Source organism: Leucopleurus acutus (assembly GCF_964270905.1).
Source record: "Leucopleurus acutus genome assembly, chromosome: 6".
NCBI classification, from domain to species: domain Eukaryota; kingdom Metazoa; phylum Chordata; class Mammalia; order Artiodactyla; family Delphinidae; genus Leucopleurus; species Leucopleurus acutus.
The window spans coordinates 125,682-143,943 of NC_139149.1; the positions used below are offsets into that span (position 1 = coordinate 125,682).

The 18,262-nt window shown below is 49.4% G+C and overlaps 1 protein-coding gene across 1 annotated transcript in view; it reads right to left on the reverse strand.

Moving 5' to 3' along the window:
• Positions 1–18,262, reverse strand: part of SCTR (secretin receptor) — a 64,866-nt gene that overhangs the window by 13,309 nt on the left and 33,295 nt on the right. The window contains exons 4-7 of the mRNA XM_082841227.1: positions 16,736–16,839; positions 10,523–10,620; positions 9,163–9,295; positions 7,222–7,375 (exon numbers count right to left, since the gene is read on the reverse strand). Coding sequence (XP_082697353.1) covers positions 7,222–7,375; positions 9,163–9,295; positions 10,523–10,620; positions 16,736–16,839 — 489 coding nt within the window. The remainder of the gene's footprint in view (positions 1–7,221; positions 7,376–9,162; positions 9,296–10,522; positions 10,621–16,735; positions 16,840–18,262) is intronic.

Sequence of the window (18,262 nt, forward strand, 5' to 3'; positions counted from 1 at the left end):
CGCCCGGGCCCGGTGGTGAGGGCACCGGGGACGCCAGCAGGCAGGAGAGAGGGTGGGGCTGGAAGACAGGAAGCACGTAACCACCCCAGGTGGCCAGCACCACCATTCTACAGCCAAAGAGTTCATCCCCGACAGAAGGGCATTCTCTGGAGAAACAGAGCCAAGGGGAATGGGGCTCTGGCCCAGCAGAGGGTGGGAGGGGTACTCAGCTGGGCACGGGGACCAAGAGAGGATCTACACCTGTGCTGCCACGTGTGGCCACTGAGCCCTTGATGTGTGGCTGCTCTCAGATGAGCTGTGCTCAAAGTGCAAGATAGCAGATTTGGAAGATTTGCAAGAGCAAGAGACCGTAAAATATGCTATTAATGATTTTTTAAATTATACATTGAAATGTTAATATTTTGGTTATATTGGGTTAAACAAAATATACTACTGAAATTAATTTTGCTAATAATGAAACTAATCAGTTTCTTTTTACTGTGCTTACTGTGGCTACTAGAACATTTTAAGTTATATAAAATGTAGCTCAGACTCTATTTTTCATGGATATGCCTGTCATCCGCTGACCGGTAAAAGCCCACCCCCAGGCTGCTCAGTTCTCAGACTTCTAACAGCCGAGATTGCACCCTTGCTCGAGCCCTCCAAACCCCACCCCAGGCAGGAGACGACAGGATTCTGCCCTGGAGGAGCCAGACAGCCCCAGACACAGGGCCTCTAGTGGCGATGCTGAGGACCCACCCACACAGCGGCCACTTCCAGCCCAGTCTCCCTCGAGAGACATGTCCCCCCGCTCCCCTCCACACACACACAGAGGGCCTTCAGTCAACACCGAAAGTGACTCACTCTTAAATATGAACAGTCAAGGTCACCAGCATCTGAAGAAAGCTGATTACATAAAAGGCAAGGACCAAAACAACCAGAGAAAAGGAACTCAGAGGAAACAGACCATACAGGCTGTACGAGGAACTTGAGCAAAACAATTCTAAGGAATATCATCAGCAAGATTCGAGGGACGATTACTTCTCCAAGACACAAACAGGAGGCCGAAAACAGGGAGTATTCAGAGAATAAGGAAGAGGGCTTGGAAATTGAATATATGATGATCAAGATTTTTAAAATTCCATAGATGGGATGGAAGATAAAGACCAGGAACTGCCCAGAAAGCAGAACACAAAGTGTGGAATAAAAAGTAAGAGGAAAGAAAAGAGAAAATTAGAAGCCAATTCCAGGACGTGCACCATCTGATTAAAAGTTTCAGAAAGAGAGGATTAAAAACCAGAGGGAAGGAAATGATCAAAGGGGCAGTGTAAGAACATTGTCCAAGAAATGAAGGCTGTGAGTTTCCAGATGAAAGGACCACCACATACCAGCCAAAGGATAAAAACAGACTTGCATGGGGGCAATCCCTATGATATTTCAAAACACAGGAGACAGAGAGAAGATTCTACGGATTCTACAGCTTATACGGAGGTGAGTAAAAAGGCTCGGGAAACAGAATGACATGGCATGTCGCATAACACCAGATGCCAAAACAGAAGGCCTTCAAAATTCTGGGGAAAAATAACTGTCAACCTAATTTCTATGCCCAGCAAAACTACAAATTGGGTGTGAGAGTTGAACAAAGATATGTTTAGATATGCAATGCAAAAAAATGTAGCTTCCAGACTTCCCTGGTGGTGCAGTGGTTGAGAATCTGCCTGCCAATGCAGGAGACATGGGTTCAAGCCCTGGTCTGGGAAGATCCCACATGCCACGGAGCAACTAAACCCATGCGCCACAACTACTGAGCCCATGCGCCACAACTACTGAAGCCTGCACGCCTAGAGCCCATGCTCCACAACAAGAGAAGCCACTGCAAATGAGAAGCCCGTGCACCACAACGAAGAGTAGCTCCCGCTCGCCGCAACTAGAGAAAAGCCCGCGCGCAGCAACGAAGACCCAACGCAGCCAAAAAAACAAATGTAGCTTCCATGCACTCTTTGTTAAGACAGACACTGGAGGATGTGCTCCAACACGACTTGACAGTTACCCAAAGAGAGGCAGACAAGAAGTCAAGGAATAGAATTCGTGGAGGAAAATGAAGGAAATCTCAGCCTGAAGGTTAAGGGAGTTGAGCAATTCTAGAGAATGACCAGCCCAAATAGAGCAGGAGGGCAGAAGGCTCTTCTAGAAAGAACATGGGTGGGTGTATCACATTAAATAACATCCCCCCCAAAGGTTCATATCCCTAGAACCTCAGGATGTGACCTTTTCTGGAAATAGGGTCTTTGCAGGTGCTATTAGTTAAGATGAAGTCATACTTATAAGGACCTTAATCCAATATAACTGGCATCACTTTAAGAAGGCCGTGAGATACACACACAGAGGAGACATAGAGGGAAGAAGACCATGTAAAGATGGAGGGAGAGGGCTTCCCTGGTGGCGCAGTGGTTGAGAGTCCGCCTGCCAATGCAGGGGACACGGGTTCGTGCCCCAGTCCGGGAAGATCCCACATGCCGCGGAGCGGCTGGGCCCGTGAGCCATGGCCCCTGAGCTGTGCGTCCGGAGCTTGTGCTCCGCAAGGGGAGAGGCCACAACAGTGAGAGGCCCGCATACCGGGGAAAAAAAAAAAAAAAAAAAAAAAAAGATGGAGGGAGAGATTGGAGTGAGGCTCCTACAAGGCAAGGAAGGCCAAAGACTGCCAGCAGCCACCAGAAACAAGGGGAGAGGCATAGAGCATATTGTCCCCCAGAGCCCTCAGAAGGAAGCAGCCCTGCCAAGACCGGACTTTGAACTTCTGGCCTCCAGAACTGGGAGACAATAAATTTCTGTTGTTTTAAGACAAGTGGTAACTTGTTACAGCAGCCCTAGGACATTAATACAGCAGGAATAAACCAGACAGATAGGAACTAGTGGACTTCATGTTGTTGCATTTGATGATGGGGAACCAGCACTGGAGGGTTTTCCAGTTCTGTTGAGGATGTGGGAGAATTAGTGACAGCAACACAAAATGAGTCAATAAAAAATGACTCCATAAGTCTGGGATTAACACACACACACTACTATACATAAAATAGATAACCAACAAGGACCTACTGTGTATAGCACAGGGAACTCTACTCAATATTACGTAATAACCTATATGGGAAAAGAATCTGAAAAAGAGTGGATATATGTATATGTATAACTGATCCACTCTGCTGTACACCTGAAACTAACGTAACATTGTAGATCAACTATACTCCAAAATAAAATAAAAATTACATTAAGAAATGACTCCATAAAACATAAAAACTTAAATATTGGAAGTAAAATCAATGTACACCAGTTGGCTCGGTAGTAAACAATATTTACATAGACATGATGATGTATACATTGAATACTGTGATTTAGCCCCAAACTGTGAAAGACTCTGACGGGAGGATAGAGGTGGCAGATGAAGAATTTTACACCCTTCCCTTTAATCACAAGGAGTCAACAAATAATGCCTCAGGACTTCCCTGGCGGTACAGTGGTTAAGAATCCACCTTCCAATGCAGGGGACGCGGGTTGGATCCCAAGTCTGGGAACTAAGATCCCACATGCGGAGGGCCAACTAAGCCTGTAAGCTCTAGAACCTGCACGCCACAACAAAAAGATTCCGCGTGCTGCAGCGAAGATCCTGCGTGCCACAAGAAAGACACGACGCAGCCAAATAAACAAATAAATGTTTTTTAAAAAGTGGGCCAAGGACGTGAATAGACAGTTAAAAAAAAAAAAAAACAATGCCTCAGATGGACAAATCAAAACATAGTGGAATATTGTTTAGAAACATGAGAGCAGATATCAAAAGGAGCAGCTCAAGAGCTGGAGGATGTTACATCTGGGTGGCAGAAGTGGGAGCCTCTTCAGGAGACTGCTTGCTTTTGTTTGCTTTTTCATTTTAGACTTGTAGTTCTATTTAATTCTTTAAACCAAGTACACGTATGGCTTTGATAAAAAAAAATTCTCTGCCTCAGTTTGGGTACTTTGGGCAAACATGGATTCTGAGGGCCACCTGTTTATGATTATTTGTCTTACATCTTTAACAGTGAGTCAGTGGAAAAGTCTGAAAAGCGGATAATGGTTTAAGTCGTGGTTCTCACTGTGGTCCCTGCAACAACAGTATCAGCATCACCTGGGACCTGGTTAGAAATGCAGAGTCTCAGGCTCCACCACGGGCCCACTGGACTGAGACTGTGGGGCGGGGCCCAGGCAACCAGGTTGACGTGCCCTCTGCATGGTTCCAGCGCAGCTCCAGCTGGAGCACCACCAGTCTAAGTTCCCTCAGTGAATGGGAGTTTGACGCAGCTCCTATAAAAGCCAGAGGTATCACTCTTTCCTGGGCACAGACTGACACCCCAGCCACCTTGAAAAAGTAAAAGCTTTGGATAAGCAATAAAAACTTCAAAAGCTTGTGCCTTCTGACTCAGGGGTCCCAATTCCAGGATTCTCTATTACACATGGAATAAGCTTTGCCCGTAAAAGTATTCCTCGCTGTGTTATTTATCACGGTGAAAAAGGAGAAACCACCTGAACACCCAAAAGAATAGGTGTTTGGCTGCACACATCCACACAGTGGCCAAGATGTTTACTGAAGATTCGAAAGAATACAGAGCACGCGTCTGTGTTCATGGAAAGAGGCAAGATTCAAAATTCTACATACAGGGTGATTGCAACCACGTGGGAAAAACTGCGAGTATGAGGAAGTCTGGAAGGGAACCCTAGAAAACGTTCAACATTTTCTATGGGCCTACGGTAATTTTTTTTCCTACTTAAAATTTTTTCTTTTCTTTTTTTTTTTTTGCAGAGTTTTATGGTGGCCACATACTCATTTCAGCAACCTATCTCTGGGGAGGGGGGTGAATACAAACTGAGGCAGGGGCCGCTGCGTTTGCAAGACAAGAGCCTCTCGCAGACAGACAGCTTTAGACCTTCCTGAGTCCCTTCATGTCCCCTGGGGGTTGTGCAGGCAGAGAGGCACAGAGAGAAGGAACCGCTGCTGTTTAATGTGCTGCTCTATCCCCACGGCCTGGCATATACTAGATGCTCAATAAATATTTGAGGAAGAGGGACTGCCCTGGTGGCCCAGTGGCTAAGGCTCTGTGCTCCCAATGCAGGGGGCTCGGGTTCCATCCCTGGTCAGGGAACTAAATCCCACATGCTGCAACTAAAAGATCCCACTTGCTGCAACTAAAGATCCCACGTGCTGCAACTAAGACCCAGCACAGCCAGATGAATAAACAAATATTTTAGAAATATACTTGAGTAAGAAAAGAAGGCTCTCATTATCTCACTTAAACCTCCTAAAAACCCGTGATGGAGATATTATCACAATGCACTTTTGTCTCCTTGCTAGACTACAAACCCCTGGAGCGATGGAACCATTTTTGGTTTTGGTTTTGTAATCTCCATAAGCCCTTCTGAGGACAAAGAAGTGCTCAAAGAAAGTTCAGCAAATCATGATCCTGATATGATAGAAGATGGAACTGTCCACGTTCATACAGGGAAATCCTGGCAGATCTGGGAGTCAAGGCTCAGTGAGGTGGCTAGACACCAGGGGCATCTGGGGCAGAGTTAGCAGCATAAGGCAAGTCCCTTGTCCCAGGCTCTCTGGAACTACTGGCCTATGTGGAAATCCAGATCTGCAGAGCCCTACATCTCCTGCTGACTGAGGGTCATGTGCTAATCAGGCTGCCAGAGTTCAGAAGCAGGAGGGCTCAGTGAACTGCGCTGGCTCAGGCAACTTCCCTGATGAGGAGATACAGCCCTTGCACATAAGGGTTTAGACAAGCAGGAAAGACAGTGGGGGGCATTCCTGGCAGGGGCACTTCTTAATTAAAGGCACCAAGAAGAAAGTAAATGAAGCTAATGGCTACTACACATGACTACCCCTGTAAGCCTGTGAGTCACTCACAGAAACCTGACTGTCTAGAACCCAGTGGGGAACTTACATATGTTTATCAGATGAACAACTGATGGATGGAGGGAGGGAAGGAGGCAGGAAGGGATAGAAGGATGGATGGATGGATGGATAGGTGGATGGATGGAGGGATGGAGGGATAGATAGGTGGATGGATTGATGGAGGGATGGATGGATGGATGATTGGATGGATGGATGGACGGATGGACGGATGGATGGAAGGATGGATAGATGGATGTTTGTTTATGGCAGAATAAGAGTTAAGGGGCTTTGCAAATAGACAGGCCTTGGTTTGAATTCTGGTTCTGCCCTTGTGTACAGTGTGAGCTGAGCATGTTATGTCATGTCTCTGAGCCAAGGTTCCTCTAAGAGGCCTCTGGAGGTTGTTGTGATGATTAAATAATGCATGAAAAGTGTTGAGCTCAAAGCCTGGCATACGGTAGGTGCTCAAGAAATCAGAATTATTATCATCTTCATTGACCAGAAAGGAAAGGGGGAAGAGAAGCAATGGGGCCTGCAGTTAGCTGTCTTACTACCATTTCCCCTCCTTCCTGGAAACTGAATCCTGAATTTCCTTTGGGAAGCTATGTAGTTTGAGTAGCTTAAGCCAATCAGTGTATTCCATTCTCTCAGGCCCCTGTGAGAGGTTCAAGGATGTGTATAACACTTCAGCTGGTCCAATCAGAGTGAATTTCAGAGTATTTGCCAGGAGCGCTTAGACACAGCCCCTCTCTTTCATCAGATGTAACAATGAAGCCAGGAAGAAGCCCAGAGCTGCTGGCAGTTACATTGGGAGCACCTAACGATAACACTGATGTTACAGAAGGCAAAGCAGAAAAACAAAAAGAAACGTTGAGCTGCTGGATTCAGCCTCACCTGAAGCTGGTGATCCCTGGACTTGTCAGTTACATGAACCAATTAATTTCTTTGATGTTTCAAGCCTATCTAAGCCAGGTTTTCTGATACCTACAGTCAAAAGCACCCTAACTGATACAAAAGGAAGCAGGAATGAGGACATATGGATGCAACGTCTGGGGAAGACGAGGCAACAGTGTTGGGGGTATCAAACTGTAAAAGGCTTTGGATGCCAGAAATTGGGGCATCCAAATTTTAGCTATTTTTTCCCATTTGACAGACAAACTGAGGCCAGAGAGTTAACCATCAAGCAACTTGTCTAAGATCACACAAGTTCACGAACGTAACTAAGTGTAGAGCTGAAACTGGAACCCACACCCTTCTCCTTCTGCCTCAGTGCCCTTTCCCACATAGCATGCAGCCACCGTACCCCTGGAGAAACATACCCCATCCGAGGGCAATAAATCCCTGGAGCCATTTCCTTTCTGAGAAGAAGGAGATGACGAGGAGCGTGTGAAGGTAGAGGCCTTCCACCAGCAGCCAGGAGTAGTTGGCCATGATGCAGTACTGGAAGAAGACCATGACCAGCTTACAGCCCACCTGCGAAGAGAGGCAGCTGAGCCCCAGGCTGGCGGCCCTGGGCTTCCCTCCAGGAGAGGTGGGGTGCGCCAGGGGTCAGCAGCCAGGCCAAGCAGCGAGCCTCTGGGGCTCATGGCCACCCCCTCTGGCCTTCCAGTATGAGAAGACCAGGCTCATAGAGCTCTCTAGAGTGGAAATCTACAGGCCAGCAGGCTTGGTCAAGATGGCCAAAGGGCTGTTGCAGCAGCAGGAACGGCATTCAAATTCTGGAACCGGCTGCCAGGTGTCAAACGGTCAGATATCGCCCAATTCCCAGCAGCAAATGCGGGCATTTTTCAGATGAGGGAACTGAGGCCTAGAGAGGGAAAGGGATTTCTGAGCAAAAGGTTAATAAAATCCTTTCCAGGCTTAGTTTTCCTGGAAATAGATGAAGAAGGGACAAGCTAACACTGATGAGAGTACACAACCCTGCCTGGTGCACTGCGTCTGGACTGCAGGCCTCTGAATACCTGAGGGGGGTGCCAGGGTTGGCCTTGCCTAATGCTGTGACTCTTGTGGCAGGCCCGTCCCTTGCAGGGATCCCTGGAAGCTATGCCTGTGCGATTGTCGGGCCGAGGCTTCTATACCAGCACGGCTCCCACTCCCGCACTGTGAGGGCCTCATTTCCTTTCCCCGCGCTGTTCCCTGAAGAGAGAACAGCTCCTGGAATGGCCCGAGGGCCGCTGCACAGAGCACAGGTCACGTCCACATCCACAGAGGAGGAGCACCCAGGGCCGCCTGTGGCCTCCCAGACACTCCGACTCCAGGCGTGGCCTGTGGCTGGCTCGTTAGTCTGCGGCTTAGTAGAACCTGGAAAGGTTCCCTGCTGGGCACTGCTGGACTTCTCCACTGGTCAGTGATGGGGTGGGGCCTGAATCTGTCTTCTGACTCCCAGGAAATTCCCTGAGACACAGGGGCCCTCCTTGAGGGACCTCTCAGTCTTGAGTCAGAAAACACACACATACACACACGCACATGGAAAACTATAAGCAATGCAAACCTGACAGATCTGTGAGCAATTACAGATGTGAGTGGTGGGAAGTGGCGGGCAGGCTCACTAAACCAATCTCGATTTCCAATCCCCTTCTCCCTTGCTGGCTTCTGCTGTGGAGACTATGATAGTAAAATACTCAATCTCCCAGCTTCCTTTGCAGTTAGATGTTGTCACATGACACAGTTCTAGCCCGTGAGATGTAGACATAGTCTTGGGAAGAGGCAAAGTCTCCCAAAGAGAAAAAAAGTTCAACCTTGACTTTCCTGCTTTTTGCCTGGAACATGGATGTGAGGCCTGGGGTTGCAGCAGCCATGTTGTTAACATGCAGTGTAAAGCATGGGACATGGGATCAAGAATGGCAGAGCAGAAAGGGGAAAGGACTGTGTCCATGATGGCATGGAGCCAGTGCCACCTCTGGGTCACCCACCTGTGGACTGCTTCTGTGGGGAACAACCCCCATCTGTTTAAGGCACTAATGTACAGTTTTCTGTTACGTACAGTGAAAGGGATCCTCAACTGGTACCCAGTGACATTGCAATGAAAGAAGACTCATCTGAGCTTTCAGAAGGAGGACGAGGGTTAGATTTAACAAAACAATTGTTCTACTGCACATCTGGGTCTGCAGACACACAAGCATATGCTCACCTTTTTCCTTCTACAATCCCAACCCTCCAGCTATCTGGCCCCTTTACTCTAGGCATTAAGTGCAGCCTCAGCAGGGACAGCGGGGGAGCAGGCAGGCCTGGTCACGCCGTGGGCCACGCAGGCGTGTTACCCTGTGGGCATCACAACGGGCGACGTCGTCGGAGGAGAAGAGCACGGCATCCTTGATGAAGTTGGACAGGGCACGCAGGATGAAGGACACAAAGAGATGCATGTGGATGTAGTTGCGGGTGCAGTGGAGCTTCCTGGAGGGAGAGGATGCAGGGCCGTAGGGGCCAGAGCCGGAGAGGCCCAGGGCTCAGCCGCCCACCCTCCCCCACCCCCACGCACCACAGAAACCCAGGCCCTGGACGTGACAACTCTCTAAATCTCCCTGTTTGCAGAACCTGAATGAGCCCAGGCCCCCAGGTGCCCAGCCTACTCTGTCTCATGCTGCAATTAAAAAAAAAAAAAAAAAAAAAAAAAGCTGGGGTTATAAGGGCGAGATCCTATTCTGCTCCAACCACCTCCAGCTCCCAGAATTGTCAGAAGGGGGTGGGGAAGGGGGCAACTGGCACAGAAAGAACACAGGCTGTGGGGAGAAATCAGACCCGGGCTCTGCCACTTTTCAGCTACACGATCTAGAGCAAGCCCTTCACCAGCCAGAGCCTAGGTTTCCCCCTTGCTGTAGGGGCAGAAGTCTCTTAACGGTTCCCCTCCTTCCGCTTCAGGAACAAGGCTTTCTTTCGGGGAACGCATCCCATCTCTGGTTGGGGATGACGCTAGCCCCACCCTCATGACAGACCTGACCAATCAGAGCTCCATACCTGCCTGCAGTGATTGGCTCAGGGCTGGGCATGTGACCCAAGCCAGCCAATGAGAATTCCCCCAGGACTTTCATGGCAACTAATGAAGAACGGGGTCCTTGGCCCTGGTGTCCCTGAGCTGGTAGAACGTACGTCTGCAGCTGCTGGTGGTTGTCTGTGCCAGCCCCGCGTAAAGCCTGCCTGAGGCCAATGCAAGGTGAAGAAATGGCAGGAGACAGACCCAGTTCTGCTGATACCTTGGAGCACCTAGATCCAGGCACACCTAAAGCCAGGTGCCCCTGAACTTGTCAATTGTGTGCATCAGGTCACCTTTGTTTTTCTCAAGGTGCTTTAAGGCGGATTTCTGTTTCTTGCAACCAAGAGTCTGGCTAATATACCTGTAAAATGGGGATGATACCTATCTCACAGCATTGTGTGAAAATCAGAAATGATACATGTAAAGCAACTGGTGCAGTAAGTTCTAGTTATGTTCAGTAAATGTCACATGAATAAAGGAATGAACGAGATCACAGAAACTTCCCAGTTTTGCCACAGGTAAGCTTTAGATCAAGAGGGGACAAAGTGGCCCACCCAGACCTTCCTCTCTCTGGTCAGAACAATTAAAAGAGACCCGAAGTCTGTGCTGGGGAAGGCTGGGAAGATGGAGAGCTGGCAGCAGGTTCTTACCGAAAGGCACAGAGGATGCCAAGGGCCACCAGGAGCATCACCAGGGAGGAGCTGTAGCCCACGGTGTACATGACCTTCAGCTTCAGGAGGTACTCGTACTGCAGAGAGAGAGGGCCGTGTCAGCCCCACCCACCCACCTGGCTGAACCTGCCCTTTTCTGCCACAGAGTGCACCTGCTCCAGGCTGCTGAAGCCCCTTCAACTCTGACCGCTATTCTGTTCATACCCCAAGGACACGCATTCATAGACTCACGACATCTTGGCTTGGGAAAAGACCTTGGGGATCATCTGATACCAGTTCAAAATTCTATCCCATACACAGGGCCACTGACCATCACCCTGAATTCAAGCCTTTGCTTGAATGCCTCCACGGATGAGGCGCTCACTGCTTTTTGAAGAAGTCACTGGGTATACAACAGTGCAAAGTATTAGATACATTTTTCTCAAGTGAATCTAAAACCTATTACCTTTAAATTGTACCTATTGGTCCCTTTTCTTCTTCTGGAGTCACTGAAAATAAGTTGGATTTGTCTTGTACCTAGAGCCCATAATTATTTTAAAAATAAATTTTTCACGGTAGAATAGCTTTAGACTTATAGAAAAGTCACAAAGATTCTACAGAGAGGCCTGTCCTTTCTGAATACAATTCTTCTGCCCATCTGTCCCCCACTTATCGTCTGGGCATTAAATATTCCCTGTGTCTTTAATCTCTTTCCATAACCCTTCACCATTTTTCTCCACTAATATCCTCCAGTTTGTGAATGTCCTTCTTAAACAAGACACCCAGAACCAGATAGCTGAAAAGCTCCAGATGCATTCTCTGACCAGGAAGAAATAGAGTGGGACCGTCACTTCCCCTGATCTATACACTGCACTCTTATAAATGCAGCCAAGCAGTCATTTACTTGTTCAGCAGCCACCTCACACTATTGGCTCATCTTTGATTCAAGAAGATCTCAATGGAATGGAATAATGTGACATATAGAAATAAATGTGAAGACCTGTATTTTTAAGGTTCAAAAAGAAAACCAAATGGTACAACAGTCTTCTTTTTTCTAGCATCTTTATTGGAGTATAATTGCTCTACAATGGTGTGTTAGTTTCTGCTTTATAACAAAGTGAATCAGTTATACATATGTTCCCATATCTCTTCCCTCTTGCATCTCCCTCCCTCCCACCCTCCCTATCCCACCCCTCTAGATGGTCACAAAGCACCGAGCTGATCTCCCTGTGCTATGCCGCTGCTTCCCACTAGCTATCTATTTTACATTAAAAAGAATCAAGGAAATAAAAAGTAAAGCAATAATGCCATACCATTTTTTTTTTACCAACCAAATTAACAAATATTGACAAGTACTAATGTTCTATGTAGGTGAAGGTATAGCGGGAGTGAAAATTGGTTCAGTCTCTCTGGAAAGTAGCATGTATCAAGAACCTCTGAAACATACATTCCTTCTGACCACCCCTCTACCTCTAGGAATTAATTCTAAGAATTATCAGAAATATAAAAGCATATTCATATATAAAGATGTTTATCACAGGACCATTTTTGATGAAAAACATGCAAATGTCCAACAACAGAAGAATAGTTAACTAAATTCTTTTAAATCCAAAGGTTAGACTACATTAAAAAAGTGTGCTTACCAAGAGTTTTAAAAGATGTCAGGACATAATGTAATGTTAACTGAAAAGGCAGAATACAAACGTTACATGTACAGTGTGATTTCTGCTTTATGTAAAAAAAAGTGTTAGGTTGAATTGTATGAAACTGGCCTTTTCTGTACATCGAAAAAGACTGCATATTGGCCATCTCATGTGGTTCAGTCTCATACACACACAGAAACAAGACTGTGAGGAGGTGTGTTAGACATTATTAGTGGTTAACTTTGGAGTATAAACTTGTGGATAGAGTCGTTATTTTCATTTGTATTTTTTTCTGTACTTTTCATTTTTCTTCAGTGGGTAAGTACTATCTTATAACCAGAAGAAAAGGGTAATAAAAAACAAAGAACCACAGGCACAAGAATACTATTGGGGAAACCTGACAGCCGTTCATATGAAAATGACTTTGAGGTTTGAGTGGCCCAAGCTCCATGGAATTAAAGAAGTGTATGCAGAGAGAACATGCACAGGCTTCAGAGTCAAGAGACAAGGGTTCCAAACCCAGGACTGCTACCACTCAACAGCTGTGTGACCCTGGGCAAATTACTTAACTTCTCTGAGCCTCAGATTCCTCATCTGCAAAATGGGGATAATATCTACCGTGCAGGGATTTTGGAAGAACAAACAGGGTATCAGGTAGCGTATCTAGACAGTGCCTGGCACTTGGAAGACACTTAGCACATGTTGATTCTTCCCCATCTCCACCCTCTACCCCCCCAACCACCATTCAGTCTGAGTCAGCAGTCTGACACTGCCGGTGTGAGGTATGGGTATGAGGTAGCTGCTAGGACTATTAGGTCTCTTCTCAGTTACATTAGTAGAGTGTTGTGAAGCAGGCCACGTTGGAATGTCTGGAGTGTTTGGTCCAGTTCTGGGTATGTTATTTTAAGAGGAGCATTAGTAAAGTGGAGCATTTCCGGAGGAAGGTGACTGTCATCTGAACTGGCTACACTGCACCCTAAAGGAAACAAACAAGCTTAGGGAAGCTGAGTACCAAAACACCTGGGACGTAATTGTGAGCCCCAGGGGTAGGGGAGTAAGCACAAAGTCGACGGGACTCAGACAGACCGAAAGTTTCCTGGCAGCAGAGGGAACCTTTGACGGGCTGGCTGCCATGTGACCCTGTGCTTCTGCACTGAGGCGACTGCAATTCCAGAAGCCAGAAGCCACCTCTCAGCAACAAGCGGGGAGCCACAACGGCAGTAAGTTGCATTGGATGAATGGCTCCTAGATGTAGGGACGTCAAGGAGCAGTGAAATGTCAAAAAATCGGAGGACCAATGTGTCAGCCTAGGATGTCATCACGTGTGGGATGTGCCCCACAGCTGAGGGCGTCGGCCTCACCCCGGGGACGCGTGGATCTGCAGCCCCGGGTCAGGAGCACATCAGGTTAGCCTATGGCAGCGTGAGGAGGCCTGGGGTGACAAGCGTGCAGGGTCCTGGCTGAGCATCCCGTGCTGTCCTGTGGCTGGGTTATTGTCTACCGGGGTACCCTCAGGATGCCCTGGCCTGCTCTGCCTTTGTCTGTAAGATCTGACCCCAAAAGAGGCCTGTTCCCAGGAGGCCAGATGTGACCACAGTGCCCCAGGCCTCAACCTCTGCAGCTGTGCACCCCCTGCCCCCCAGAGGGCTGCTGCCTGTCCTGGATCAAGCTGCCCATCTCTCTGCTGTGTGTCTCGACTGGGCCCCCTCCTTCTCTATCCTCTACATCAGGAGACAGCAGACGTTTTCCATAAAGGGACAGACAGAAAACATTTTAGGCTTTGGGTACTATTTGGTCTCTTTTGCAACTATTCAACTCTGCCCTTTCGGTGCAAATGGGTGTGGCTGTGTGTCAATAAATCTTTATTTGCAAAAGCAGATGGTGGGCTGGATTTGGCCCAAGGGTCCTAGTTTTCTAACCTCGGCTCTGGGTAAGCAAACTCCATTTTTTTTACCCAAGTGGCAGCTTTGCCTGGTCTTTCTGCTGATCTGAGTCCACTGTTGGCAACTGGTGTGTGCCAAGTCAGGAAGTTGCAAAAAGACAACCAACAAATATATACTTTCACCATCATTTGATTAAAAGAGAAGAAGACATTTCAACACTAAGAAAGGATGCTCCAATTCTCAGAATGAAAGAAAAGTTTGTGGGAATTCCCTGGTATTCCAGTGGTTAGGACTCCACACTTTCACTGCCAAGGGCCTGGGTTCAATCCCTGGTCAGGGATCTAAGATTCCACAAGCCCTAGATTTCCCTGGTGGTGCAGTGGTTAAGAACCCGCCTGCCAATGCAGGGGACACGGGTTCGAGCCCTGGTCCGGGAAGATCCCACGTGTCGTGGAGCAGCTAAGCCCGTGCACCACAACTACTGAGCCTGCGTTCTAGAGCCCGCGAGCCACAACTACTGAAGCCAGAGCGCCTAGAGCCCGTGCTCTGCAATAAGAGAAGCCACCACAATGAGAAGACCGCTCAGCGCAACAAAGAGTAGCCCCCACTCGCTGCAACTAGAGAAAGCCCACGTGCAGCAACAAAGACCCAACACAGCCAAAAAGAAAAAAAAAAAGACAAAGTCTGTGCTTGTCTGTGGACTGACATTTAAGGACCAGTGAATCACATGGTCTGGAAACCCTTCCACCAGTCTTAGGGATTTTTTTTTTTTTATGTGAGCTGAAGCCACGGTAGGTCATCTTTTTACTATTTTAGACAACTAATTTTCTGAGTTAAGTCCAGAACTTTGCATTTATCTTTGTTTTAATTTATTTAATTTATTTATTTTTGGCCGTGTTGGGTCTTCGTTGCTGCATGCTGGCTTTCTCTGGTTGTGGTGAGCGGGGGCTACCCTTGGTTGCGGTGTGTGGACTTCTCACTGCGGTGGCTTCTCTTGTTGTGGAGCACGGGCTCTAGGTGCACAGGCTTCAGTGGTTGTGGCATGCGGGCTCCATAGTTGTGGCTCACGGCCTCTAGAGCACAGGCTCAGTAGTTGTGGTGATGGGCTTCGTTGCCCCGTGGCATGTGGGATCTTCCTGGACCAGGGCTCGAACCCGTGTCCCCTGCATTGGCAGGCGGATTCTTAACGACTGAGCCACCAGGGAAGCCCGCATTCATCTTTGTTAAATCTCTGCTCCTTCTTCTGGCATTTTACAGTTTCAACCCGGCCGTGAATAACGTGGTTAAGGCCCTGGGCTCCGTTCCCACCCAGCTGATTAGTCTAAACCAACAGTTCTTATATGTGGCTTTCACATACATAACTCACAAAACCAAAAGCCTTTAGGGTCCTCAGTAACTCCCAAGGGTGTAAAAGGATCCCGAGGCCAAAAAGTTTGAGAACTGCTGGTCCAAGCCAAGCACGTGTCCCAACCCTCTGCCACGGATGGTCTGGAGGTGGACAGGCTCAAGTCACGTTGGGCCAGTGAGATGTCAGGACAGGCTTGCTGGCGGCCTGGCTGAGAAACTTTCTTGCTGTTAGCAAGAAAAGTAAGGCTGTCCCTCCTTCTGGACAGGCAGGCCTGGGGAGTCTGCAGCTATAGTCACCACTGGCAGTCATCTGACAACAGGAAGAGAGCCAGCCTTGGGATGAACCACCAGGCTAGCAGGAGGAGAGACAGAAAGAGCCTGGTCCCGGGTGGCTCTGGGGTACTGCTCATGAAAGGGTCCTGATGCCCGTTCTCCACATCCCTAGCTACGTGAGTCACATTAGCTTACGAAGCCAGTTGGAAATTTCTGTCACTTTCGAACCTCCGTCCTGCCACCCATTATACAGATGATCCCTCTTAATCTTATGGATTTTACAAACGTGATACACGTAAGCCTCCTGTCTTCATATAGGTCAGTGACAGAAAGGGTAATCTACAGAGGTCAGAGCCCATCCACTGGCCCTCCAAGACCACAGGTATCCTTATTAAATTACTCCCATCGGATCTGAAGACCTCATGTGTCTTCCCTGACTGGATGATAAGACCCGGCAGAGAAGAAACTCCATCCTCCACGTCAGGCCCCACTCAATCTCCTTTGGGAAGGGCTCTGAACCAGACGGCCCCTTCAGGGAGCCACCGCACCAGCACCCTGTCTCAAATCAGGCCTGCCCACCGCCGGGCTCTCCTGCCTCTGGAACCCGAAGCTCCTCTGAGAAGGGACGTTTGGGAGCTGGCACTGCGCCAGGCACCCTTGCCTGCACTTCCACAGGTTCACGAGCCTGTGAGGTCAGGACCATTACTAAGCCCATTTCCCTGATGAAGAAACTGAGGCACAGACAAGTTACATCCTCCCCAACCCCCAAGGTCACAGGCAGGTTCAGACTCACCACCGGGCCCCAAGCGTTTAGCCCCAGTCTCTGCTCTTTGGGTTTCACGCCAGCATCCCGATGGCACGTGGCAGCTCTCACTGTGCCATGCTCCTCAGGACCATCACCTCTGGGCTGGTGGACCAGGGCGGGGAAGTGGGCCCATCCAGCCCAGGGGAGCAAGGGGGTGTGGGGCTGAGAGGGGCAGCCCGGGGTCCCCAACCTCACCCTGAGCCAGCTTCACTCTCTGCTCCCCAGCCACCTCTGCCCCGCAGGGAGGTGTTGGCAGGCTTACCCTCTTCTCGTTGGAGGAGTCGTTCACGTGGACCCCACAGGCCAGGTCAGGCCTGGGGAAGGTCTCTGACCAGCCGCCCTGCGTGCAGTTTCGAAATATGGAACCTGTGGAGGCCAAGCAGCCTGCAGTGAGCAGTGGGGACCGGACCCAAGGCCGGCTCTCCGGGTGCCCTCGCCGCGTCTGAGGGGCAGCTGGAGCTTCCTTCCGTCACCCTGTCCCTTTCTCTGAACCACACAGGCAGCTGCAATTGGCCCAGCTGGCCCTGGGAGCCTTAGTAAGAGTCAGTCAGGAAAAGTAGTGGGAAAGGTGCGCAGGCAGATGGCCTAGAGCAGATGTGCGAGTGTGGAACAGACCCGCGGCTCCCGGATACGTCGGCCTGCAAAGCTGGCCGGCCCTGCACCGATACCCCTCCAGCCCCCGCCTCACGGCCACTGTGCCAGGCACCGAGCTCCACAGTGAGGGAGACGACTGACACATGCCCCAGGCCCAGGCCCAGCAGAACGTCCAGCGTCACCACTCGATTCCCTGGGTGCCCCCGGAGAACCTTCAAGCTGGGAGGCACTGCAGTGTCTCCTACGAGGAGAGAGGCTGGATGCAGTGCTTAAGAAGAGCAGGTTACACACCTTGAATCAAACAATGTTGATCTCACACTAACAGCTGTGTGTTGATTCAATTATAAAATTTCGTGCTCTATTGTAACAATGCACGGTCACTGCTACGTGCTGGGCACTGTTCTATGCGTGTGACGGGTATTAACTCATTTAATCCTAACGGGACTAGGGGGCCAGCACTGTTACTTTTACAGTAAAATGTACTGTAACATGTAAATACTACGCCCATTTTACAGCTGGGGAGACTGAGGCACCCTGTGGTTAAATAAGTTGCTCAAGATCACACCACATAAGTGGGGGCCCTGGGATGTGAAGCCCGGGGCTCAGGCCTACACTCCTGGCCGCAGGCTTTGTCCTAATGCCCTTTCTTACTCCTGGCCTTCCTGCTCGCAGGCCCTGCAGCCATCTAAGGGTGAGTCCCCCAGAGAATCTGCCTGGCTGGTGAGGACCCAGCCCCACCCACCGCGGACCTTCCTCAGGCTCCTGGTCCTACTTCTGCACTAACAAGTTCTAGTTTACATCTAACTTCACACCCCGCTCCCCAGCATCTGAAACCAGCAGAGCTGGCCCTCCAGGCAGCCACCCCAGGATGGAATGATTAGCTCTTTAACCAGGACACCAGGCCACACCTCTGTGCATCTCTGCATTACAAATCACAAGGTAGCCGCAGCCCTCCCTCCCTGTCCCGGGCGCACCGCCCCACCCCTCCAGCACAAGGCTGCAGCCTGCGCCCACACGGAGGTGACAGCGGCCCCCCGCCCCCCCGGCAGACGACTGCTCCCCAAGGTCCCCCGGGCCCGCCCAGGGCGCTTGCTCATCAGACATTTGCAGGCTGGCTGGCTGCTGGACGAGCAGATGAGGGGCGTGGAGAGCCTGCTCCAAGCACTTCTACAAGAGGAGAGGGAAGAGCTTGCCC